The sequence below is a fragment of the Papio anubis genome, chromosome 1 (genome assembly GCF_008728515.1).
Source record: "Papio anubis isolate 15944 chromosome 1, Panubis1.0, whole genome shotgun sequence".
In the NCBI taxonomy this organism is placed as follows: Eukaryota; Metazoa; Chordata; class Mammalia; order Primates; family Cercopithecidae; genus Papio; species Papio anubis.
Window position 1 is genome coordinate 192,005,077 of NC_044976.1, and position 27,392 is coordinate 192,032,468.

At 43.3% G+C, this 27,392-nt stretch overlaps 2 protein-coding genes across 3 annotated transcripts in view; one reads left to right on the top strand and one right to left on the bottom strand.

Annotated features, from left to right (window-relative positions):
* The window catches only part of NME7 (NME/NM23 family member 7), a 212,184-nt gene extending 211,044 nt beyond the window's left edge, over positions 1-1,140 (top strand). For both annotated transcript variants that reach the window (XM_003893523.4, XM_009193528.4), the window contains exon 12: positions 852-1,140. In XM_003893523.4, coding sequence (XP_003893572.1) covers positions 852-884 — 33 coding nt within the window. In that variant the 3' untranslated portion in view covers positions 885-1,140. The remainder of the gene's footprint in view (positions 1-851) is intronic.
* Positions 949-27,188, bottom strand: ATP1B1 (ATPase Na+/K+ transporting subunit beta 1). The gene is made up of 6 exons (XM_003893528.5): positions 26,595-27,188; positions 22,041-22,169; positions 8,538-8,693; positions 5,882-6,066; positions 3,597-3,677; positions 949-2,387 (listed from the first exon to the last, which is right to left on the bottom strand). Exons 1-6 carry the CDS (start codon positions 26,689-26,691, stop codon positions 2,124-2,126), a joined length of 912 nt encoding a protein of 303 aa, XP_003893577.1. The 5' UTR covers positions 26,692-27,188; the 3' UTR covers positions 949-2,123.
* Positions 27,189-27,392: the final 204 nt, after the last annotated feature.

Below are 27,392 nucleotides of genomic sequence, written 5' to 3' on the forward strand. Positions count from 1 at the left end.
CAAGTTAAGCAGTTGTGCCATTTTTCATAGTTTCCTTGCTATTTTTTTGTTGAGTCATTGTTCCTCTGGTACTAATTTCGCATCGCACAATTTGTTGCTCTAAAAATAGCAAATAAGAGAAGCAGGTTCGTGTGATTATAAATATGGAGCAATAGGTGGGAACTGAAGCCGCTTCTGGTATTTCTCACCAAAATGGCCATGGCCTCCGGGTCTGTCTCTCTGCAAGAGGGCAGCACCCCTGAAGACACAGTGCCACCTCAGGGATGTGTCTGAGCTCCTGAGCCGAGCTCCTCTGCCTGCACAGGCTTTGTGAAAGGTTTCCATTTCAGAAATACAATGCCCTGATTTTAGTGTGGGTATTTCCCATGTTGGTTAAGTGATACTAAATCTTCAATTAATTATAGCTGGAAAATGGTTTTTGGAAAGCTGACTTTTATCTTCTTTCACACTAAGGCTAATTTTTAAATACAGCTAAACAAGGACTTAGGCCAAATCCTGAACCAAAAAGCAAGGTATGAACCTTAATTTACTGAACCTCAAACCGAACCTCATTTTTTAAAAACTGAAGTGTTAACTTTTTTTTTTTTTAAACACATGTTAGTGAAGCAATAGCAGGAACCAACATTTCATGTTTTCTAAACTGAGTGAAGTAGCACTGCAAGGTATTTTTAAAATGGAACTTCAAACTGGAGCTTCATGGATTCTCTGTCTCTGATTAACTTAGTGTCTTTGGGAAGCGGTGTGCCTTGGTGTGCCAGTGTCTGGAGTCCTCACCAACCTCTTGGACTCTGTTAAGTGGAAAAGACCAAAATTTGTCTGAACTAAAGAAATTATGTGTTTGTCTGTTTCAGGTTCAATACTTCTTCAAGATCTTGGATAATTAGTGGTGTGGAAAGTAAAGAAGTCACAGGTTGGGACATTTAGACAAGAGTGAATCACACACATGAGGAATGTGTTCATTCTTTTATTGTCCATTGTTTTAACCTGACTGAATACAAGATCAACAAGAGCACTGTACTCCTGGCAATTATTACATATGTTAGAACATGGATTTTGCACTGTAGACAACATTTAACACCAGTCTATGGGGTACTGCATTGCTTTTTATAAAGTTCAAAATAAAGATTTATTTTCAAACAAGTGACTTTGGTTTATTTCATACATTACACTTTTTCTTGCAGAAAAAAATAAAATTGTACAACTGCATAAATATAAAATTCTTCCACCATGAAAATGGTTAAAACATTCATAAAGACACAGCACCAGCATGTGATGCCTCCAGAAAGGAAAAAAGGAAAGTAAATGAAAATGTATAAAGCAAATTAATTAGCCCTGTCACTAGCCAAAGTGATGGGCAGATCCAGATCTCAGACACAGCTTTAGAACATACTGGAGGACGAGGGAAGAGATGTCAAGACAGCATTCAATACAAGCACAACACAACCCATCACCTTTTTGTGTTTTTCTGTAGTGTCACTTAAAATTTAAAGGGCAGTTCCCCCATGACAACCCCCCACCCAGCCCACAGGAAAAAAAAAATAATAAAGACCTAACACCACAGGAAAAGACTATGGAGTATGTTAAAAATGCTCATTGATGGGCCATTATCTTTGAAAGAGCCAAAAAAAACAAAAAAAAACAAAAAAAAGAAAGAAAAAAGTACCATGCCAGTTTTATTCCCGTTGAATATTTACACCTTGGACAGCAAACCTTGCTCACATAAAGTAGAAAACAGATACGATAAAACATGGCTTGAAAAATGACCAGAGTATGCACCTGTAGTACTGTACACTAAATAAAATACACAAGGCAGCAATACTTAGGGGCCAGAAACACTGCTTACTACAAGTCAGTTATGGAATCATAATTTACAGTAAAAATGGGCACGTCCCAAGGCTCAATTTTTCTTTTTCTTTTGTCATTTACAGTAGAATAAATATTTTGTTGCTATTGCTACACTTTAATTTACATTCTAACCTATTAAATGCAGAAAGCTAGTGTAAAGCATATAGATTAAGTGTAGGTCCCATACGTATGACAGTTTGTTCAAGACTAGTAGGTTTTTGTTTTTGTATCTTTTTTTAACTTATTAAATGGCTAGTGGGAAAGATTTGTGCTTGTGATCAGCTCTTAACTTCAATTTTTACATCAAAACGTCCCTGAAAACGGTCTTTCTCACTGTACCCAATGTTCTCACCGTACGCCTTACACTCTATGCGAATTTCAGTGTCCATGGTAAGATTGGTGAACTGTACGGCCAGCAGGGGCTGCAGGTATTTGGGCTGCAGGAGTTTGCCATAGTAGGGATAATACTGCAGAGGAAAACCAGGGCTGTTGCCCAGTCCAAAATATTCCACATTTCCAATTTTTTCTTTATCTTCATCTCTCTGAAATCCAGAATGAAATGCAATTTTAATGGCTCACATCATGCATCACTATGTGTACTCAAAAACAAGAACTCAATCTACACAGTAGTTTGCAAACTACTGAGAGAGGAAAGAACATCTACTCAGTCTATTCCACTGCAGCCCTGAGAAATGGTCATAAGAGGAGAGACTATTCTCAATGTGCAAATGGATGGGGAAGCTGAGTCAAAGGCCAAATAAGCATTTCTTGAAGCCAACACAGCCTCCTAGAAACAAGGCCAACATTGAAAGTCAGAAACACCTTGCTGTTGGCCCAGCAGATGATATTTCCAGTGATATTATCTACAGAGTTTACTACTTGCCTCTCATTTTCTTGTTGAGAAATCAATCTCCATTACCTTTCTTAGTGCTAGCACTGTCTGGGGACTCCCTTTCTTTGTTCTGCCTTTCTCTCTAAACTGTCCATTAGTTTTTGGATCTAAAGGAAATATACACTAATTGTTACCTTAGTCTTTCAATTTTTTTGGTTTTTTTTTGAGACGAAGTCTCGCTCTGTCCCCAGACTGGAGTGCAATGACGTGATCTCTGCTCACTGCAACCTCCGCTTCCCAGGTTCAAGCAATTCTCCTGCCTCAGGCTCCCGGGTAGCTGGGACTACAGGTGCACGCTGCCACGCCCAGCTAATTTTTGTATGTTTAGTAGAGACAGGGTTTCACAATGTTGGCCAGGCTGCTCTTAAACTCCTGACCTCATTATCTGCCCATCTCGGCCTCCCAAAGAGCTGGGATTACAGGTGTGAGCCACTGCACCCAGTAATATTTCAATATTTTAAAAAGAAGCCCAAATCACAAATTTTTATGTGACATTAATTTTTTTTAATGTTGGCCCCAAATTTTTAATACATGCTGTGGGCCAGAAAGAAGTACTTTTGTGGGCTAATTCACCTCTCAGTTCTGTAAGCAAATATCCCAATGTATTAAATTCAGATATTTGAGTTTCTTGTGCCAATGGAGAAACTGACGTCAGTCTTATTCTGATTACATCTTTCTGTTCTTTTAAAAAGTTTTACCGAGTATAGCTACAATTCATCTCACTGAAGCTTATACCTGAAAGCAATATTTCTTATTTCTTCTATTAAAATTTTACCTGTCACTTAAACAGTCTCCTTCATTCTCCCCTCTTCCCCTGCCTGCCCTTCCACTACCCCAGTAACCCTAAATTTGTCTTTACCTTGCCAGTGCACTGAACGGGAAGGACATTTGCGTTATACTTCATTCCTGGGTAAGTCTCCAAGGACTCATTCTTGGGAGGCTAAAAATAAAACCCATTATGATCAGTAGATAGCAAATGATTTCTTAAGTTTCTGAAAAATAAAACTACTCTGTAGTCCAAACAAGTACACACTGGTCACAGTAAGTCCACCAAAATAAAAGACATCAGGACAGCAGAATGAATGAGTCCCCTAACCAATTTAAGGTCATGTTTGTAATTTTGTTGAAATGAAAATAAGTGCCCAAGTTTTATAATGACTACCATGAAGCTGTGATGCAACCCAGTACTAAATGGAACTTTTAATAGTAGCCCATTATAAGCTTTGCTTAAAGACACTGAAAACTAAAAGTCAACCCAAAATATAATGCTCATTATTTGCTAAGATTACATTACATGAGAAAGATGATTGACACTTCTGTTTTTATAAAGTGTGGGCTTTCCTCCTGAGTCATGAATAAATAATGTCATTCTTTTCCCTCAAGCATGCCTTCAAGTAGGCTTTCCTTTTTTGTTATTTTAATCTCCAGTCGGGGAGACTGCCATTTATGGAGTGTTTCTTTGCAATTTTCTTAGGAAAGTCCAATATGTAAAAAAGGCAGAGGTGTCACTGCCCTAAGAGGAAGCGTTGTCTTGAAGGGGTGAATTCCCTGAAGGGACCCAGAGGATAGTCTCAAAATTACTGCTGTCATGAAATATCCAGAGCCTCCTCTTGTACACCCATGGCTCGAATCTATCTCAGAAGTGATGAACATACATTGCTGGAAGACAGTCACTTGCTTACTCAGATCAGCACAGCAAATGGGTCTTGATGTGAGATGTAACACATACATAGTCTAATCAAAGTCAGATAAAATATTAGCTCCACATGAGGAAGGAACTACTATTTTGGTACTACTCTGTTTTGGATGCACGAAAATGATTGTCTAGATTTGACTCTTTTGGACGTTTCTGCCAGCAATGCATTTCTTATTTTTAATGTAGAGAAAATGCTTACTGATAAAAGAAGTTGCCAGAATCTATCCTCAAAAGGTGAGGATAGTGAGATGGTGGGATACTCTGATCTCTGACAAAAATAATTTCAAAATAGTTGGATATTTGGGTGGAGGTGATGAATTAGGCAGTGACAATGGATAACCAAGTAGAGACCAAAGAAAAAAGAAAAAAAGGACTGAAAAGAAAGAGTAGTTCAATTTATCACTGAACCGAGCAACTCTAAAGACGTGGGAATAAATCAATCACAATAGACTACACTGCCTCTGTGGGGTCCAAATGTCACTCAATGTCTACGATGAGGAATGTCAAAAGCAAGGTACTCAGAAAGCACGGGATGAGTACTCTCTTGGCCATGCCACAACAATTACTTTTGCTGCTAAATAGCTTACTGATCTCGGTGAAGTATTCTCTAGCAATCTGAATATCAAATACATTTTGGCACAATGGTTCTCACCATTTTTCTTCCATTACATCCTGTCTACGTGGAAAGAAGCTTAAAATCCTGTTGAGAGGTACACTGAAATGACCAGTTTTAGAAAAACAGACAACACCGATACATTTTCCAATCTTATGGAGAATATAATCTCACCAAATGGTGAGCAATGGAAATTTGCCATTTTTCAGTGATCCAGAGTAATGTTTATCCATTGTAAGTTGCAGTAATACAAAAAGCCAACAGCATGGCTAGCAAAGTTCAGCCTAGATGTTAAACTTCTACTTTCGCAATAAAATTCAGAAAAAAAAAAATATTTTTTCAGATTATCAATTTTTTTGCAATGTTCTTGTGGCTTCAAGAGGACCAAAAGCAGATTGTACATGCAGGTGGTTTTTAAAAAAATTTTTTTTAAATACATTCTTTATGGAGTAAAAAAATAAAAACACATTTTCTTTTTTCCTCTAACCACTAGACCACCAGGGAAAAAAATATCTTTTTCTATTTTTACTTTTAAAGAGTTTATGTTATAGAAACTGTTATCTGGATACTGAGCTGGAGTATTAAGAACAGGGCCAAAGACTCACTTCAGAATTCAGCTTTGTGTCTCAGAATTCCTAACTTTAGAAAATGAGATTAATGCCCTAACTACAAGAATTGCAGGGTGGATACAGAAGGTTTTGGTGTTACTCTACTGGCTGCGTTTCAAAATCAGCACTGAGTATACTTTAAAACTATCTTACACTGTCTTCTCAGATCAATCAAATACTTACTGTGAATGACTCATCTAAATTCTATCATTTAAAATGTTACTTGCCTTAGGTTTGAAGCCTAGAACTCGGTTGAGCTTTATAATAATGCATGGTTTGCCCTCTTTGTAGCCATAAGTTTCGTCATTTAATCCAGAGCAATTTCCCAGCCACTCAAGCTTGAATCTGCAGACCTTTCGCTCTCCTCGTTCATGATTAAATTCTCCTCGTTCTTTGGGTTCACTGGGCACGTCTAAAAATAAAAACACAACTTTTATATTGTACCAGCAATTCCCTTAGCAGTTCTGAGAAAGAAAAAGGAACTTTCTTCCTTGTCATAGTTACCTATTCTGAGAGTATGCTATTCTGCATTTAATGCGTGATCTGAATGAAGCAAGATCTCCAGGAAAACCATCTCTCATCTCTTCACTCACATTAAAAGATATTTTACCAAAAGGAATAGCTGGCATATGGCCCCACACCAAAGCTTCATAGTACTTGATCAGCACATGATATTTAGTCTCTGGCAATATTTCCCTTCTTTTAAATAATGGATTACTCAGCTATTTAGAAGACTGAAAGGAGACGGATCACACTGCATGAGTAGCATCCTTCACACTGTCAACACTGGCTTAGTTCAGTAACAGGGATATTATAATGAGAATACAAAAAGACTGTCAATAATTTTCAGAACTAGGTATTTTTTGGTCAGAATTTTTAAGAAGGAATAGAAAAGAACTGGTATTTTCCTTTTCAACCACCACTTCAGGTTTTTTTTGAGACAGGGTCTCACCCCATGGCCTAGGTTGGAGTGCGGCAAGCATGATCATGGCCCACTGAATCCTCAACCTCCTGGGCTCTGAAGATCCTCCCACTTCAGCATCCTGAGTGGCTGGGCGTGCGCCACCCTGTGGCTAGTTTTTTAAATTTTGCAGAGACTGGGGTCTTGCTATATTGCCCAGGCTTTTTTGATTTGAGTTTTTGCCTTTTAAAGCTATGCATTAAGCATTTGCTGGACTGATAAATTTTATTCTGGTGTTTTTAATTCAATCCTCATATAAAAGCCAAAAAAAGACCAAGGGAATATAGAATTCAAAGTTAATGCATAGCATGCTGGAGGAAAATAATGCAAATACCATAATTTATGTATAGTTTCTAAGTTCACAAATTAACTATTTTCCTTTCAAATGATGAAGAGTCTGAATTTAGACTATCTCCTATGAACTGATTCACCCTGACTATCCCTCAGGCCTTTTAATTACTGCAAAGTAAGATGAAAACCTCATTTAAATTCTAATGAGGAAAATTCACACTGAAAATGTTCTTTTGAATTACTAAATATTTCCAAAACAACTTAAAATGGCAATTCGCCCCATACTCTGACTAAGCCATAGCCTGTCTTATAAAGAACTGGAGTTGGAGGTCAGGCGCGGTGGCTCACACCTGTAAACCCAGCACTTTGAGAGGCCAAGGCGGGAGGATCACAAGGTCAGGAGATCGAGACCATCCTTGCTAACAAGGTGAAACCCCGTCTCTACTAAAAATACAAAAAATTAACTGTGGTGGTGGGTGCCTGTAGTCCCAGCTACTCAGGAGGCTGAGGCAGGAGAATGGTGTGAAGCCAAGAGGCGGAGCTTGCAGTGAGCCAAGATCGCGCCACTGCACTCGCCTGGGCGACAGAGCAAGACTCTGTCTCACAAAAAAAAAAAAGAACTGGAGTTGGCAAATGCTTGAATTGAATCAGAAGGGCTGATACTACCTAGTAAAACTCAGAGAGATTTTTATGTTTGTTTGTTTGTTTAAACTTAACTTTTTTGAGACAGGGTCTCGCACTGGTGCCCAGGCTGGAGTGTTGTGGTGTGATCATGGCTTACTGCAGCCTCGACCTCCCAGGCTCAAGTGATCCTCCCACTTCAGCCTCCCAAGTAGCTGGGACCACAGGCACACACCACCACACTTGTAGAGATGGGGTCTCACTGTGTTGCCCAGGTTGGTCTCAAACTCCTAGGCTCAAGCAATCCTCCCTCCTCAGCCTCCCACAGTGCAGGGATTACAGACATGAGCCACTGCACCCAACGAGAGTTCTTTTTTTCTTCTGTGGAAAGAACGAGAACATGGACTGGAAAATTCACAGTCCAGGTAGTAAGAGGGAGAACATGTATTCATGTCAATGACTTAATGAAACTAACAGCCTCTCTTTACCCTTCGTAAGTCATTTCCTTATCCAAAAAGGTCAGCTGCCTAACACATATTTCATTATCTATCCCAACCACGATCAATAAAAGTATACCCTGACCATACATCCCCCTTCATGAATGCCAGTGCAGTGACAGCTAATCACACCAAAATGTCTTTCTGATGGGAGAAAGCCCTATGCACTCTTCTATAGGGAGAACTTTTGGGGGGCAGATAAGGAAATAAGTAGTTGTACTTTTCAATGGATGTAAGAGAAAGAAAACTGGAATTGCTGTCTTGGGTCTGAATAGTAAAAATAGTGCCTAGGAGTGTTTTAAAGACACCTTTCCAAAGCAGAAAATAGTCATACTTGAGGCTATACTGTTTTTCACTGTGTCTGTTTTTTAAAAAAGTGTCTAAGTATGGCCAGAGTTCAATCTTTCATTATTTCAGGATTATCTCTTGATCATTAAACAAAAAACAGAAGTGGGAAATAAGAATTAAAGAGAAAGAAAACTAGCCACAAACATCTACAATGAGTCTACTTACCACCACAGTCTTCAAAAATCATGTCATCCCTCTGGGCTGAATCTTTGTACTTTTCCAGGAACCTAACTATGTTCAGCACATATGCCTCATAGCTCTTGGGATCATTAGGACGAAAAGAAATTTCAGTCTTCTGGATCTGAGGAATCTGTGTTAATCCTAGACCAGGCAGAGAGAAAATCATTAGTAGGAAGGCAGCAACCAAGATAATTCAAAAGTAGACTTTCCACATACAAAACATACTTTGCTAACTCCACCTGCCTAAAAAGAAAGGGTCTTGCCTCCCTTGTGAAATCACTCCTCTGGCATTTAGATTAGGTAACCCCACATACCAATGAAAACGATGCTTTAATAGCACAGATCAGTTAATTTCCCTAGCAACACTTCATGGTAGGCATCACCTCCATTTTATGAATGAAAACACTGCTTGCACTGAAAGGGTAAGTACTTGGCCCAAGGTTGCACCGAAAGTGGTAGAACCAGAATTCCAACCCAGGTGTGCTGTACTCCAAAGCCCATTATGTTTCTAGTACCCCAACATGCACAGTTGTTTAAAATACCCTGGAAGGTAGCATTGTGTGCAGGTGGCTTTACCCTCCCTACTTGCATGTAAGCATTGGGCACAGAGGACTTCTTTTATAATCCTTATTGTCAGTAAATGTATAATCATTCCAAATTCTCGTCAGTAAATGTATAATCATTCCAAATTCTCATCAGTAAATGTATAATCATTCCAAATTCTCTAGACTCAAGCCTACCTAACAGAGATATTTCTTTGGACCTTTTAATCTAAATGGGAAGAATTTGGGACATACGTACAGTAACCACAGACGCTTTCCAATCCAAAAGTCTGAGCATGTCAGTGCTAGTCAGATAAAATTCGAAGTCCAGGTGCCTTGGGTTTGCACTCTCTAAAAGTCTGTTACATTCTTTAATATCCAAAAGCCTCTGCCTTCATGAGACTTCTTAGATGGGTATGTGAACCACACTACACAGCACTACTCGGGAGCAATGGTTAGAAAAGTCCATCACAACTGCATTTTATTGTAGGACTGCCAAATAAAAGATGCCTGGTTACATTTGAATTTTAGATAAGCAAAGAACGTTTTTTGTAAATATAAGTATGTCCCAAATGCTACGTGGGACACTCTTATATTAAAATACTATTGTTTATCTGAGGTCAGACATGGTGGCTCACGCCTACAATCCCAGCACTTTGGGAGGCCAAGATGGGTGGATCACCTGAGGTCCAGAGTTTGAGACCAGCCTGGCCAACATCGTGAAACCCCGTCTCTATTAAAAATACAAAAATTAGCCAGGTGTGGTGACACACACCTGTAATTCCAGCTACTCAGGAGACTGAGGCAGGGGAATCGCTTGAACCCAGGAAGTGGAGGCTGCAGTGAGCCAAGATCCTGCCACTGCACTCCAGCCTGGGTGACAGAGCGAGGCTCTATCTCAAAAAAACAAAAGAAAAACCAAAAACATACACACACACACACACACATATATATATCTATAGAGATACATATAGATATATATGGAGAGAGATATAGACACATAGTTTATCTGAAATTCAAACTTGAGTGGTCATCCTCTATTTTTATTTATTAAATCTGGCAACCTGATTCTAATCCTCACTCCCAGATCTCCCCTCTCTGTGTGGGGCCCATAAGGGGGCACATCATCACAGTCCTTGATAAGTGACTGCCCTGGCTTCCCACCCCCACTTCCCAGCAGGTCAGGAAAGCACCTATGTCACTATCATTTAGGGGCTTGTCAAACATGCAGTCTCACAGACTCCCCTCCAGGCCTACGAAATCCTGATCTCTAAGAAAGAGATCTGAGAATCTGTTTAATAAGTACGAAAAGATCTTTAATCACCCTTGGCTTAGAACTGCTTCTCTAGGGAATTAGAATCTGAGAGTGGCAACAGTGACTCAGATATGAAGACGATGACGTTAACTAATGTGGAAGTGATAACTAGAGTGCAGCACCATTTGTAGGGCTTGAGAAGCAGGCATCCGTAAGGCTAGACTAAATGCTGTTATTGTTTCTAGTGACTGAAGATGCTTTAAAAGTGGTTACATAATGAGATGGGCTCAGGGGGTTGTAGAGATATGCTTTTTCACACATGTAGTTCCCTAGAGGAATGGAAGGGATAGAGAGGAAGACAAGTATCCCTGGAGCAAGGCACAGGGGTGCCCAGGGCAAAGGACTTTAGGACATTAACAGTCATCTTCAGGCCAGGTGCAGTGGCTCATGCCTGTAATCATAGCGCTTTGGGAGGCCAAGATGGAAGGATCGCTTGAGCCCAGGAGTTCAAGACCAGTCCAGGCAAGCTAGCAAGACCCTATTGCAATTTAAAAAAAAAAAAAAAAAAAAATCATCCTGAAAAGGATGATGTGGAACCTGAAGATTTTTGGGGGACAAAAATTTCAACAGTGATAGAAATGAATCAAAGGGGCAGTAGAATTTGCTCATAAAAATCTTCAGTTTAAAATAAACACATTATAATTTAAAATTTTGTAAAAACGCCTACAAGCTATAGATAATTTTTAGTATTTCAAAGCAATTTAAATATACCCTGAACAATCTTTTTCTATGTTAAAATTGGCATTGTGATCATTTACGGTAGAAAACAGCAGTACTGTAAAGAGAAGAGATACCTGCAAAAATAAAGGTGGGCAGAAGCTTCCACAGATAGCCAATGCTTGAGACAGCAATGGTAAACAGAGTTCCCCAGTGAAATGGGGAAGTCGGGCAGGGAGGGTCATTCCTGGTTTGAGTTGTAAATAAGACACTTAAGGTGACTTGCCTGGACCTGGAGGAAGTATACCAGCAGACCCAAAGCCAGAGGCTCAACAAAATTCAGAATGGGAGAATCCGGAGGCAGGAGGGAATGGAGCCTTGAGGGACCGTCATGCTGAGGGGCCACCGGAAGAGCCAGCACATAGGTAGCCAGAGAGAGAGGCAAATGCCTGTGCATCGCTCAAGCAGGAGGTCTGCGGGAACCTCCTCCAGGTCCTCTGTGCGATGTTTGGGGGTCAGGGACAGAAATGGACTTATGTGCACCAGGTTAAATAGTGTTTCCAGGCTTGCGAAAGACAAGGCAGGAGGGTGGTGGATGGCTAGATGAGTGAAGGAGAGCAAATGTCAGAAACCAAGGAGGGATCTCACCTGACCTTCAGGAAAGGTATGGGGAAGAACCACAGCCAGGGGACCGAAGGGACATTGGTGTGATAAACAACAATTATGCAAGCTGTGGTCCATCAGCGAGGGGTGGATGCAGCAAAAGCCAAAATATAAACAAGCCTGATACTGAGATTTGGAGAGTCTCACCCAACAAGCTGAAGGGAGGAGTGACCCTAGAAGGTCATGTTGAGAGTAAACACGGTAAAACCTGGATTGCAAAGCGAGTGTCACAAACATCCTTGCTCTCCCTGGCCTGGCTTCAGTGGGCCTCCCCAGTGGTTTGCCTCTCACTTTCCGGCTGCCTGCATTCTCTCTTCCAGTGGCTGCTCAAGGTTCCATTACTTTGATATGAGTACGAGGAATGGTGGTGCCACTTCTCAGATTCTCCCACACAAAAAAAGGAGAGTAAGAACAGGAGGAGGTATTATGCTGAGCGCTTTTCATTCTTTCATGATGTCAAGTCCATGGTCTCCACTATTAAAAGTGATCAGGGGACATGTGTCAGACTCAAAACATCAGCAACCCTCACTCAGTCCTCTGGGCTCTTTACTAACAAAATGATATATAGCTAGTGCACACCCCAAGAGCCTCGGGGCTACAACCAAAACTAAGTTCATGTTTACTCATAGACCTGTGACAAATCTTGCTTGTAAGTGCCTCTGTTGTTAGTCATCTAGGATATAGCTGGGAATGGTGGCTAATGCCTGTAATCCCAGAAATTTGGGAGGATGAATTGGGTGGCTCACTTGAGGCCAGGAGTTCGAGACCAGCCTGGCCAACATGGTGAAACCCCATCTCTACTAAAAACACAAAATTAGCCAGGCACAGTAGCACATGCCTGTAATCCCAGCTACTTCGGAGGTTGAGGCATGAGAATCGCTTGAGCCCAGGAGGCAGAGGTTGCAGTGAGCTGAGATAGCACCACTGCACCCCAGCCTGGGTAACACACTGAGACTCTGTCTCAAAAAATAAAAAATAAAAATAAAAACAAGAAGAAAAGAAAAAGAAAAAAAAAATCTAAGATCGCATTTGTGGAAATAATAGGTATTACTGTTACATGAAGTGGTAACACTGGCCCAGGAGAGAGTTATATACACAATTGGCCTCATGTCTCTCTAGACGGGGCAAATAAGAAATAATGAAAACCAAGTAATGGAATCACATCCCTTTCAACCTGAAAGCCCAAATTTTTCAGTAAGCATAGCTCATGATCTAAGCCTAGTCAAGTTTATAATTACTTTGTGAGGGAAACATGGATGCAGGCTGCTTGAAGAATCTTGACTTTGGTCTTACAGAAGCATCAGAAACTAGTGAAACCAAGTACGCAAGGGGTGAAACAGACAGCTAAGCATTGGGTCTTAGAACCCTGTGACTTGCCCAGGTGGATTAGACCCTAGGCCAAAGCCTCTGCCCTGTCCTTTCCATTTTAAGTAACAGAGAACCTTGGTAGAGGGAGCCGAGGAATGACAGATAAACTCCAGAAAGCTCAGTCATGTCTTACTCTCTTTTGTGAGCTAATGTTTCCCTCTGGAGTCTGAGGGGTCTTAGATGATGGTAACTAACAAGCCTTAATGACCATCCTTTTAAGACACGGAGCTTTTGATCCAAAAGTCACTTCCAGTAAAGATGGTCTCGGTTTAAGTCAAGCAATCAGCTCACACATACTTACTACATACATAAACAAACGTCCAGGAGGCCACACCACAGTCAAGTGGCCACTGTCTCCTTAGTAGCTCTTCCGCTCTCTTTCCTCGCATTTCTGCAAGGTCTCTCTCTCACTCCATCACCCACTATCTCTGCCTCCTCTCTTCTCTTTATCCAAAGCCTGATGGCCTGAGAACTTCTCCTGGAAATCACCACAGATCAGCCCCCGGGTCTGTTCTGTTCTGGAGAGTCTTAATTAGGACAGTTTTTGATGACGTCTTCTCCAAACATTAGAAAAATGCCTCTTCTCAAGTTATTTCTCTAAAGCAACTAGATACACACAAGAGAAAGACGAAAGACCTTTGAAAGGATGTCCAAATCCTTTAAATCATTTACTTTAGAATTATCAGACTGTTAAGAAGAGATATAAAGCAATGGGATTGGATTTGGTAACTTCTTTATTACAGACTGTTCCCAACTTACAATGTTTGCCTTAGGATTTTTCGACTTCACAGTGGGTTTAACAGGGTTGGTAAATGCATTTTTGACTCACGGTATTTTCGACTTACAATAGGTTATTGGAACACAGCCCCATCCTAAATGGAAGAACATCTGTATTTTGAGGCGACACCCAAATTCTCCAACCATGATATTCTCCAAGGGTTGCACAAATCCCACCTTGCTGACTGGAGTTCTCATGAGTCATATTTTCACACTAGACTACTTCTCCCGACGTGCCCCTTTCTACTGTCCACTTCTTAAAGTTGTTAGTTATGACTCTGGACAAGGATGAGCTCTGTTTGCAGTGGTAACTCCCAGAGGGCCAAAGACAGCAGAACACCCGATCGTTGGCACGCAATTTCAAGTTATATTCCAGGAAACAAATCTAACCGTTTCCCTCTCCAGTCTTCTAAACTTGAATTTACATTAACCACTCCGAGCTCTAGAGACAGCTTCGTTCTGATAGGATCATTTGCCTTAAGCTATATATCATTACTTAATAAAGCCACTTGAGGCAGAAATCATAATCTGGGTATGTAAATTTTTAATATTTGGTTTTCAAGTATTTCAACTTTACATAAGATTTAGATTTTAAAAAAACTTTTGGTTTCCCACTTGCTTTTTCAAAGACACATTTACGTGTCCTTGGTCCCCATCTCTTGAGAAATAAGGAAGATCCTCTATGTTTAGTTTTAGTAAGTGTTGATAGCACAAGGGGGAAAAGGCTTGAGGGAAAGGACTTTGTTTCTAATTAGGTTTATAAAGTAGCAAGTTCATCATTCCTCAATCTACATGCGAGTTTAGAGTTTAAAGTATTTAAACTAGAAAGTAGCCATTTCAACCTTGTAAGTTATTCAAATGCACAGCTGCTTGCACCTGTCATTTAATACATCTGATGAATCACTAGATCAAATCTCTAAATAGAAATCATTTCCCATGGAAACCTCCAGAAGGTACCCATATGGCTGAGAAGGGCACAGGAAGCAAAGAAATGCTTTTAAATGTAGCCACGCACACAAAACACACGTATCATGTGTCTCCTATACATTCCGAGTTGAAAAGTAATTTCCAATTTAAAAAAAGATACAGAGTGGTATGAATTCATACATACTCATACATGTATATGTACACATATGTATGCATATGCACATACATGAGATAGAAATTTCTCTGTAGGACCTAAGATATTTCTGGATTTTGTTTTTTATTTTTGTTTTACATCTGTGGGTTAGTATCAACTTCCCTAGCAAAGCAAGGGGAGAGGCACGGGATAAAAGGCACCTTTGCACTTTCTGGAAACCAGAACGCCTTTGACTCACCTTCTGCCTCCGGCTCTGCCTTAGACTCAGGCTCTGAGATTAGCAAGAAATAAATCTCCCTGCCTGCAGGCAGGGTCACACTCACACCCTCCTGACACTCAGAATCTGCTCCCTTTACAAAGTCTTAGAAAACTGAATCCCTGGATTGTTTCTACAGCCAAACTGGATGTTTACTGACACTCGGGGTAAAGAAATCATTCCTCCTGTCTAAGCTAAATGCCATAAACTCTGCTTGAGGCTCTTCTCTGATCGGTCCTCTTTTTCCTGTGGCTGTATATTCACTTTCAAGAAAGCAGAGTTATTTAGTTCAGATGATCTATCTTTAAACATGCATATCCCATAGGGGGCAAATCCTTGGTATTTTGTATAGCTCATAATTGTGCTTATTCTCAATACAATAAAGGAAAGGTGCCACCTTTATAAAAGAATAAACAAACAGATAAATCCTAGTATTTTACATTAATTATGCTCAAGGCCAAACTGAAGCACAAGTACATATAGTATATTTGACTTATCTAGATATAAAACATAACATTTGTTAAGTAATATCCTGAAATAAGACACTGCATTCCACAGGACATTTGGTAAGATCTACTCATGCATGTATGTGGGAAAAAGCTACCGGAGGATATATCCCTGTTTCCTTCATCTCCCCAGCTTCTCACTAGTCTTGGCTGCATCCGACAGACCAGCTGGTCATCAGATTACTAGCATGAGAGCACTGACGAACAGTTAAGAGCAACCAGTCCAATAACCCCATCAGATTTTATGATAGAAGTGGACCTGTCAGGCTACTGCTCTTTCCACACCACTTTCTATGACCCTTGGGCGAACGCAGCAAAAAATCCTTAAATGAAGCTTCACAAATCCAGCTTTCCCCGCACCCCCCGCCCACCAGCGCTTCCACAGATTTGTTACCTGGTCCTATTTATCAGGTCTCTGTTCTGCTTACTCATCGTACAATGGGCATACAAAGTAAAATCTGTTTTTCCGTAGCTCCAAGAACATTTTAAAGTAAATCATTAGGTTTCCTGTCTACTGAAGAGATGACTGGCTAGTTGTACTCCTGTCTTTAGAAATAAATCACTGCCTGGGTAGTTGAGTTGTTGAAGCCAAACAGTTCCCCCCACAAACCCTTTACCAAGTCATAAGGCTGGGCAGTAGCTTTTGGAAATCTAATTGCCACCAATGCTAATTCATCCAGAGCCTCAAATTCTGGGACCAGGTAGAAGGATCCATTTGAGGGTGGGAAGAGAGGAGGAGAGGGAAAGTGAGAGACAGCTGGGTGTACAGAGATACATCGTGTCAGCTGAGAGATTACAAAGCAGTGTACTCTAACCGGAAACACCTTACTGGCACTTTGCACTAACAATCCCTCCAAAGTATAAACAAGCCAAATGTTTCTCATTTCCCCTTTGAAATGTGAGTGAGAGACAGCAATACAAGTATGAGGTAGTGTGGGGGGGAAAAATTAGGTATTCTGAGACTGACATAATGACTTCTCAGGAATTTTACTTCATCAAGCTGAGATTGAATGATAATGGCTTGAACCCTAATGGGTTTTTTGTTTCTTTCTTTATTTTTTTGAGATGGAGTATTGCTCTAGTTGCCCAGGCTGGAGTACAGTGGCACAATCTTGGCTCACTGCAACCTCCACCTTCCGGGTTCAAGTGATTCTCCTGCCTCAGCCTCCCAAGTAGCTGGGATTAGAGGCGCCTGCCATCACGCTCAGCTAAGTTTTGTATTTTAGTAGAGACGCGTTTCATCATGTTGACCAGGCTGGTCTCAAAATCCCGACTGCAGGTGATCCGCCCGCCTCGGCCTCCCAAATTGCTGGGAATACAGGCAGGAGCCCCTACGCCAGGCCCCTAATAAGTTTTCAGATTAGATATTTCCTCTTCACAATCAAGATGAAACTGAAACTGCTGGTGGTGCCAGTGTGGTCAGCTGGTCTGCATCCACCCCACTTCTCCTGCCCAATTCTGGTTACCAACAACTCAAGAATATAAGCCTTTGAAAATGTGTCTGCTAGCACTGAGCCATCTATACTTCCGAGCTAAACAAACAGCAACCCAGAACCTGAAAAGAGAGAACAGCAGCATACATTCATACCTGCCTACCAGGAAGCAAGCCAGCCGGGAATCTCCCGGACCCACCGATTGACACACAGTGACCTTCATTTCATTCCACTGTTGCTAAGTGAGCCTGGGGTGGGGGAAGGGCAGCAGCGGATGTGAAGAAGAGACTTTTCCATTATACCACTGCACAGGCAGCAAGGCAAGCAGGGTCAAATCAGGGACAGGGCTTGGTGAGCCTGAGTGTATGTGTACATCCATGAGCATGCATGTGTGTGTGCACGCATGCATGTCCGTGGGCATACATGTGGGTGTGCATGCCTGTGCCTGCTCGGCCCTCTCCAGCACAGCTAATTGCTGCGTCTCTCCCCAGATCCAACTGCATCAACAGATGAGAAGCAATGCTGCAGAGCGGCACTGCAGGACTGCCTAAGAGGGTCTCCTCTGGAGAAAAGCTTGGCAGGCGCTAACCCAACAAGTGTGGGTTTGTTAAAGGGAGAGACTGCACAACAAACACAATGCCATTTAAATTCACTTTAAAATTTTTAAAAACATGTTTCCCAAATGTCTCTTAAACATTTTCACGGAAAGCTAAGGTTTTATTGACTCCATGAAAGTCTAAGTATGCAAAGCATCCCTGTCATATCTGGAAGTTCAGTGTCCAAAAAGAAGAAACTGCTGCTTCTAGTAGAAAGATAGGGCTATAAAAACCCTGGACCAGGCGCGGTGGCTCACGCCTATAATCCCAGCACTTTGGGAAGCCGAGGCGGGTGGATCACCAGAGGTCAGGAGTTCCAGACCAACCTGGCCAATATGGTGAAACCCCGTCTCTACTAAAAATACAAAAATTAGCCAGGCATAGTGGCACACACCTGTAGTCCCAGCTACTCGGGAGGCTGAGGCAGGAGAATCACTTGAACCCAGGTGGCGGAGATTGCAGTGAGCCAAGATCATGCCACTGCACTCCAGACTGGGTGACAGAACAAGACTCCCTCTTGAAAAAAAAGAAAAAAACAGAAGTTGCTCTCAACAGCTACCCTACATTTATTATCATTGGTTTTGCCACCATAAAGTACTATTTGCTTTATATATGTCTATCATCTAATTTAGTTCTCACAGAAGGAGAGAACTGCTTTTTTTTTTTTTTTTTTTTGAGATGGAGTCTTCGCTCTGTCAACCAGGCTGGACTGCTATGGTGATCTCGGCTCACTGCAAGCTCCGCCTCCCAGGTTCATGCCATTCTCCTGCCTCAGCCTTCCGAGTAGCTGGGACTACAGGCGCCTGCCACCACACCCACCTAATTTTTTGTATTTTTTAGTAGAGATGGGGTTTCACCATTGTTAGCCAGAATGGTCTCGATCTCCTGACCTCAAGATCCACCCACCTCGTAAGTGCTGGGATTACAGGCGTGAGTCACCGCGCCTGCCCCCCACTGCCACACTTAAGAGGAGACTTAAAAAAATTTTTTGTGTGTGTGCGGACATGGGGTCTTGCTATGTTGCTCAGGCTAGTCTGGAACCCCTGCCTTCAAAGGATTCTCCTGCCTCAGTCTCCCAAAGTGCTGGGATTACAGGCATGAGCTACCACATCAGCTGCAACAAGACTTTGTAAGGAAAATCATGTGCATTAAATGGCCACCATTGTTCAGGGCCAAGAAGCTGTACACGTTCACCATTTTTTCTTATATCTCACTTCCATTCTTTAGTTTAGTCTGAGATTTCATGTTTGGCCTCTCAGTTTATCCAATATTATCACCATACAGGCCCAAATACACTCACTGCACAATTGCCACTGCTTGATATGGCCACATTCACACGTCATTGAGAAGAGATCCAATTACAAGGAATTCCAGTGTACAAAGGGCAGTCAATACCCAGTCAGGCTGGATTTGCATTCATGCCTCAAATTCAGCAGATAACATTATTAGTAAGTCCTTGTATCTTTAAATCATGTGCCAACTTTCACACTCACTAGGTGTATCTAACTCAAATTGACAATTTTCCCTCTTTAACATGAAAATGGAGGCTTTAAAGATACTAATGTGAAGTCAAAAAATTGTCAGGGTATTCTCAAACACATCTGTTTAGTCTGCATATGTAAGGAGTTATTTCCTATGCAAAATACAAAATTCTAACATGCACTCTGAAAAATGCCAAGGAGGGTCCAGTTAGGATCCCTCAGGCAACATAGGGCCATAAGGGGTGGTCCAAGGGCTGCACTTTGCAGCAGCTGGCACTCTGCTGGCCTGGCCTGATTCAGGTTACTATCATTTCCATATGGATGCCATGTCCCTTGGTAAAGGCCCCGAAAAATCCCACAGGGTAAGGCAGGTGAAGAGGAGGGGCCTGGCCTAGACTCTCCTGAAAGGTGATGGGGGAAGGGATGAGGAAAAGAAGAGACAGAAATTACCAGGCCAAAGAACAAGGAAGATGGAGGACTGAGGACTTTTCCTGTGACTCAGACCACAGGACAGGAATGCATTTTTCCAAGATGAGCCACCAGCATTCCTTTGGAGAAGTGAGGGTTTGTCAGGTCAGTCCAACTGCTGCGAGCACACTAAATATAGGTACTGAGAACATGTCTTTTAGGAAGGGGATGGAAGGAAGGGGAGCAAGGCGCGGTGAGAGGGTGTTGGAAAGGACCGAGCACTTCTGCCCGTTGATTTACAGGCAAGGTCATTTCCAAGTCCTTACTTACAAGGTCGGGCACTTTGGCTATTTCTTTTCCAAAGTGAAATTTTCCTTTCTGCAAAGGGCACAAAGAGAATTTTTAGTTTTATTAAAGGCTGACTCCTCAAAGTTCACATACTCAGTGACCATTTTTTTTTTAATCTAGGAAATTGAAGAAAATATTTAACTTTGTAGTCATATTTGGCTTTGAGTATAAGAATTATAAAATAGCAGCAGGCCAGGCGTGGTGGCTCATGCTCACACCTCCCAGCACTTTGGGAGGCCAAAGTGGGTGGATCACCTGAGGTCAGGAGTTCAAGACCAGCCTGGCCAACACGATGAAACCTTGTCTCTACTAAAAATACAAAAATTAGCCAGGCATGGTGGTACATGCCTGTAATCCCAGCTATTTGAGACAGGAGAATCACTTGAACCTGAGAGGCAGAGACTGCAGTGAGCCGAGACTGTGCCACTGCACTCCAGCCTGGGTGACAGAGCAAAACTGCCTCAAAAAAAAAAAAAATTATAAAATCGCATCATGATGGAAGAATAACTTTTAAATGGCAAAACAAAGAACAAAAACAAAATACCTACACCAATTAAAATTACAACTAATGGTACCACAAAAGTTCTAGTAGAAGAGGACATGAAAAGACACAATGCTTCCCTATCACCGAACCCAATGTAAAACATGTTTCAGCTTCTCTGCGTACTCCAGAATTCTTGCTTCAACCTTTCCACAGACCCACCTCTTGTGGAAAACAGCTGCTGGAAACTGGATTATTAAGCAGATTTAAGTCATGTTACTTACTTATGTGATTTTTTTTTTTTCCACTTCCCCAATCCCTCAGATCTAAATTTATCTGGAAATATTTTGAGTTCTTCTTACAGTGGAGAACTATTTGACTTAGGGCTACACAACAATGCTTGCCACCTCCGTATTTTGAAGATCTTCCTCTGTGAATCCTTCCCACATTCAAGTCGGTGGGCATGAAAAGTCTGTGGCAGGCAGTGGCCCTTGATCTAGGGTGCTCAGGGCCATGTAGATCATCTGAAGATTGTCACCTAAATACAGCTGTTACTAAACCTTTGCCAAGGGAAAGCAGAGAAGGGACAAGTCATTGCCACCCCTCAGCAGCAGCCCCAAGGTCATTCATAAGCGAGAACCCAGAAGTTACGCAACACTTTCTCTCTAGGTTCTCCAGACAATGATTTTTACAACAGCCAGATGGCAAATTCACGTTTGTGGCTATTCCACTGCCTTGTTCTACCAGCATCAGGCGTGATGGCAGTGGGCCTTTCACGGCGTTTCGTGACTGGTGTGGACACGCATAGCTCTACACCGATGGCACTCAAGTCACAGCAGGGACTCGTGCGGCAGTTTCTATTTTCTTATAATCTTCTTGTTCACTCAAGTTTTTAAGAGCTAAAGGAGACAGTTAATTAAACTACAAAGTGGGACCAGAAAGCCGGCAAACGAGACGCTTATTAAATCAATGGGTATAAATATTGAGAAGTGAGAGTGACTTTATTCAAGGTCAAACTGCAAACTAACAGCAGGTGGGACAACAGACCCCTAAAGTCACGGCTCCTCTCCCTGTGAGGAGCTGCCCATTCCACAGCTTCTTATCATCTCTAAAAATAAGTCGACCTTTTAAAACAGGAGCCCAAGTGACTTTTTTTAAAGGAATTATCTGAGTCATAGCCCCCCTCAAGAAGTAAAAAAATGTCTGTTAGACTCGAAAAGGTCTGGAAAGGATCCCACTAACCAAACCCTAGAATATGACAAATGAGAAGACCAGGGCCGCCATCAGAACTCAGTCTGTTCACAGTCACATAGCTGGTGGGTAGCAGGCTGGGCCAAGAACCAGGACTCTTCACCCTCACTCTAGAAGTGGGCAAATAAGATGTCTGCAACCCGTGGGAGCTCTGCCTGCAATGCGGGTAGGACATCTGGCTGCAGCCGAGAGAAGTTTCTCTTTTTCCTTTTCATGGTTCATTTAAAACTACATTATAGAGTAATTTTCCAAATCATTTTTTCTCAATAGAAAACGTGACACCCATGCTCTCTGAAGGAAATGAAGCTATTCATGTTGATTTTACCTGGTGGGGCCACTCGGTCCTGATATGTGGGCTTAAGTTCACTGATGGTGAGCAGCATCACTTGGATGGTTCCGATGAAAATGCCAGCCAGGCAGCCATAAAATATTACGTAGAATAGAAGGATCTTAACTGCAAGAAGAACAGAAACAAAAAGCTGTGATGCAGTCATATGCTCAGAATGAAAGTTTAATCTTCCCACGGATGAATAAACTTCCTTCTTGGTTCCCCCCGCCCGCTTGGTTTCTTCCCTGTCCAACGTCAAGAGAGTGCACCTCACTCCCACTGACACAGGGTAAAAATCGAGAGGCTGAGCAGCCCTCCACTTACAGCGTGTATGGGAGGTGGTTAAGGGTAGGAGGAATGTTCAGCTAGAACTAGGATCCTTAGATTTTTTAATTCCCTAAATTTTGAAAAAAATTTATCCATATTTTTTATTCTCAAGATTATAAAAAAAATCATGAAGATCACCAATAAAATCTAGAGCTATGTGTGGATGCTTATGCAATGAATTTAAAATATGACAATCTACTCCCCTAGAGACCTATGTTTTCTTTGCTTGTATATCCCTTGACATTTAAATACTACAATCCAAGCTCTGCTGCTTCTCCAAATGCTCGGATGCCTGAGGGTTATTTTGCTGTGGCAGAGCAATGAATGCTGAGAAACCCAATGATGATATCCTCGTTTTTTTACTATCGCTCTCCCCTTTGGTTTGTATTTTAAACAAAGCACACACTGTCTTTCCCCTCGGAGGACAAGACAAGGGGGAAAAAAGAAAATTCTATAGCGAAAATGACCAGCACATTTTAATCCCATCTTCTGGAACTGGAACCAGAACAATGACTGACTTGCTGGGCTGCATTTTCTTTTTCCCATAGTTAACAAGATAACAGGATGGAGGCTGAAATAGCTGCAAAACCAAAAAAAAAAGACTCAACACATAGATGGGAATGAGGGTGGCTATCAGTTACTGGTTTACAAGGATTATCTCCCTGATTAGCCGCATAGTAACAGGCTGTACTAGGCATTGCCTGGCAGCCCTGTGCCAGCCAAACAACTCAATGTGAATACAAAACAGGGAACAAGTGAACTGTAAGGTTATCGAGTCAGAAGCATGACTGCACAAAGGAGCCTTAGGTTACTGCTAAAAAGGTCCAGATCTCATGCATTAAATGCCAGGGTACCTGGGGGAAAAGCCACTGAAAAAGAGTATTAGTATATATGTGGTAGGAGAGGGCCAGGGAGGGAGTGGGTACACAACAGCAGGAATTAGCCTTGTTGCCCTGTCCATACATTTAAAAGCCCAACTTTCCAATTAGACACTAAAAAGTTAAGGGAAATCAGGCTACAGAGCTGTTAAAACAAGCAAAACACACAAAACCACACCAAAATGCTTAATCATTGTCCTTTTTTCCTCTATCAAAAGCAAAGAACAAGGAAAAAGGCAAAGACAGAAGCAAAGATAAGGAAGAAAGAAAAAGTTGTGTAATCCAGAACTACAGCGCCCAACTCAATCACTCCCTCCCCGCAGGACAAGGGTTAAGTGCTGCATTCTGTATCCAAGCAGCAGTAGGCAAATGGCAAACTCTGTGACGTCAAGAGATCTGGAAAATTTTTCCAGTGAATGCCCCTAAGAGGTGCAAGAGTTGGTGTAACAGTCAGCAAGACAGCTGTCGTAGCCTTGATTCTAGTTTCCTCTTGTTGCCCCCACCCCCACCTCATCTTGGTGCTCTTAGCTTACCTACATGTGCCCCTTTGAACAACTGAAACATCTCTATACTCATTGCCTGGACTCCAGATACCTAATTCTAACAACATAAGAGGGTACACAATTGAGGCTACAGTTTAAAATACAAATAAGAGCAAATGAAAAAACAAGTTATTTTGCACGTACACTGATTAAGCTCAGAGACAGACAGCCTTTCCATTCTGCCCACACGATATCCTAAGAAAAGCGAGGAATTTTCCCTTTTTGCTCTGAGATGTTACTTGATAAAATCTCCCTAGTTACTGCCATGAGGTCACTGGGAGAGTGGAGCACTCAGGACTAGAAGGGCCTATGCAGTGGCTCACCCAGACACAGGCCACCAGGGGCTCCCCGCCACCAGCCAAAAAAAGGCTAGATAAGTCACACCAACTAGCTGGGGTGGCACTGTGAGGGGATTGGGGAGGCTTCAGAGGCATCTCCCTTTCAAGCAATTTTTCTTCCTTTAAAAAAAAGTAATACAGAGGGTTTTCTTTGGAAAAACAAACAGTGTGTACCCTTCAAAAGGTCACAGGCAGGCATCCAGGCCTAGCTGTAAATATAAAAACCTACCAATGTCTGTATTAACCTAATAAAAAGGTGGAAGGCACAAAGTGATTTGCATGCTGTGATTTCTCCAGCAGGTGACAGGCGAGTCTCCTGCGTCCATCTTGGTGAAAATCTACCTAGAAGCAAAACCGAGCCAAGGGCATCCTGCCCTCGCCCCAAGGGCATCCATGTTGGGCCCAGCGCTGAAAAGGGGGCATTTTCTCCGTAGGAGATGGTAATTGCTGCCACCTTCTCTACCTAAGAGAGGCTCTGACAGTTCTTACACTGCCAGAAAGGGGCAGACATATTAGCACAAAACAAAAAGGGGATTTTTAGCACAGCACCTGTACCGTGGAACATGGAAGGGAAGAGGGGGCAAGTACAGCAGTCCTGGGGTCTCCGTTCATAAATCAGCCTACCGATAGCTGGCTGGATAGGTTACCAAGACACAAAAATTGACACACACGGTCTCTCTTTCTCTCTCTCATGGAGGTGCTGCCCATTAAATGTCGGCTTAAAGACTGAGTCAGTCCATACAGCCTTGCCCTCTAAAGCAAATATTATTCTAAGCAGCATGAAATTGGAATGAGGAACGATACATATTTTACTAAGGGGAAAAAGACAAGAAGGCAAATTTCACAATGTGCCTAGAGTCAGTGCAGCCTCTGCCCCTGTGGCGCAGCAGGGTCAGACCACCAGAGAAGGAAGCCCCAGCTAACCTTGGCAGAAGGGTGCCTATACCGCAGTGCACCTCCCAGGCCTCCCTCAAGTTACAAGGAGTTGCCAGGGAGCTGTTCATTCTACACACACCTCACAGTTCTTCAGGTTTTCCTTTCCACATGAAAACACAGGAAACTACCTTTATGCCTGAGACACCATGAATAATCTCAATGAAGCACAGTCTCCCCGAAATAAAATATAAAACAAAAGCTAAAAGCCATTAAAGAACTCCATTTTCCATGGCTTAGGGATACCTATGCTTCCCCGTTAACACCTTGGAAAGAGGCTTCACCTTGACTAACCTTGAAGTGTGATGCATTATTAACCCTTTACTTTTCAATCAAGAGAGACTCACAAGCTGCATTTTTTTTCTTTACAAAAATTCATATATTCCAGCGTCTTCCATTTCAAAATGTCAGCTAAGCACTATTTCCCTGACTCATTCTCCTGCCGATTCCCACAGATCCTCCCAACCAGGAACACCGATCGGCCTCTGTTCAGAACTCCCTGAATGACTGCAGTGGTGGTGCCAGTGGTGTTGGTGGTGCTAGTGGTGTTGGTGGTGATGGTCATGATGATGATGATGTTGGAGGAGGAGGGGGCAGTGATGCAGCAAGGGGAGTTCCCTCCCTCCTTCCCTCACGCAGTCACGACTCTTATAGATTCGCCTACAACTCTGCCCTTCAAAATGACCTTAAAAAAAAAAAAAAAAAGTCACCCTTCCGGAGAGGCTGAAAACAAGGAATCTAATTTTCGATGGAAAAAAAAGTCTATCCAACCAAGCAACAGGCTGCACAAAATATTTTAAGATGAGCTGCTCTGTGTTTATATTCCCTTCACCATAATCAACCCAACCTACTGACTGATCCACAACTGTCTGTGAAAACAACCAGATTTTGCCAGGATTCGGGCCGAGGCTAAGAATCGGAGTCCTGAAATGGAGCTTACTGAACCATTTCTGGGTGGTGATGACTCCAGGGGAGGTCGTGAAGGGAAACCCTTAGCCATCGCTGTGAAATACCGCAGTGTGTGGATGGATTCCTCTCCACCCTTCTCTTTCCTCTCTCTTTTGAGGTACGTATTTAGACTAGAAAAAAGATGCTGTAACACACAACCTCGCCCGCATTAGATCCCATTACCTCACGAGGTTCTCTCACGACCCCAGATCTCATTTTTTTTTAAGGACTCAGGACAAGGGAGAGACAGATGTAGTCTCGCAGAGCCTGACCATTCCCAGGAGGAAAGGACTCAACGGATGCACGGTAGGAAAGACTGCAAATTACCAAACCAAGATCGCTACGATACGCATAACCTTCTGCCTGTCGTGTTCCAATCCCGACCCTGCGCCCCATTCTGAGGACTCCGCATTCCGCACAGGACTGCAAGCCCACGCCGGCTTGACCCAGCAGCGCCCACCATCCTCGCCCCCGCCGCCCCGGACAGCGGGGCGGGTGCGGAACTGGCCGCGGAGCTTGCGCAGGGGATGCGCAGCCCAGGAAAGACCAGACGCGGCGGCCGGGAGCTGCGGACCCCTTACTTACACCAACTGCCACCGGTCCTGCCCAAAAACTCCTTCTTCTCTGAGTTCCAGATGAATTTCTTCCAACTGCCCTCCTCCTTGGCTTTCCCGCGGGCCATGGCGATGGCGGGTCAGCAGCTGCCGCCGTCCGGAGGGTGGGTGGCTGCTGCGCGCGCCCTGGCGTCCTCTGCGCCGCTCGGCTTCTCCGGCCTGGCTCTCCGCAGGCAGGAGGCGCCGCAACCGATGCGGCTCTCGGAGTGCGAGACGCGCGGCGGAGGAGCCGAGGCAGGAGCAGGAGGAGGGGGAGGCGGCGGCGGCGGCGGCGGGGCGGGGGCGGAGGGAGGGACGGCGCAGGCTGCGCGGCTCCGAGCCCCGCACCTATTGGTGGGCGCGCAGCCGCTCGCGGGCTTTCTTTGGTCCGCCGAGCGCTCCTCTAGCCCTTGGGGGCTCGGGGGCTCCGCGAACCCGCAGCTGCCGCTCCCGCTGCCACTGGGGACTTGTGCGGGGCCCCCGCCTCCCGTGACCTCTGCAGAGACAGGCCGGGGTAGGAGACTCAGAGTGAAGGACGGACAAGCGGACTGCGGGCAGGAACCACCACGCCCGCCACGAGCCGACGAATTGGCTGACGGCGCCGGCCCTACCTTTACTATATACCGCGCCTCGGTGGCCGCGCGCCCCGCCCACTAGCGGCCCGGGTGGCCAATCCCGGCGCGGGGGGCGGGGACTCGGCCCAAGGGGGCGGGCTCGGGGCCGGCACAAAGGAGCCGCCGGGGCTAGAGGCGCCGACTGGAGCGCGGGGCGCGGGGCGCGGAGGAGGTGG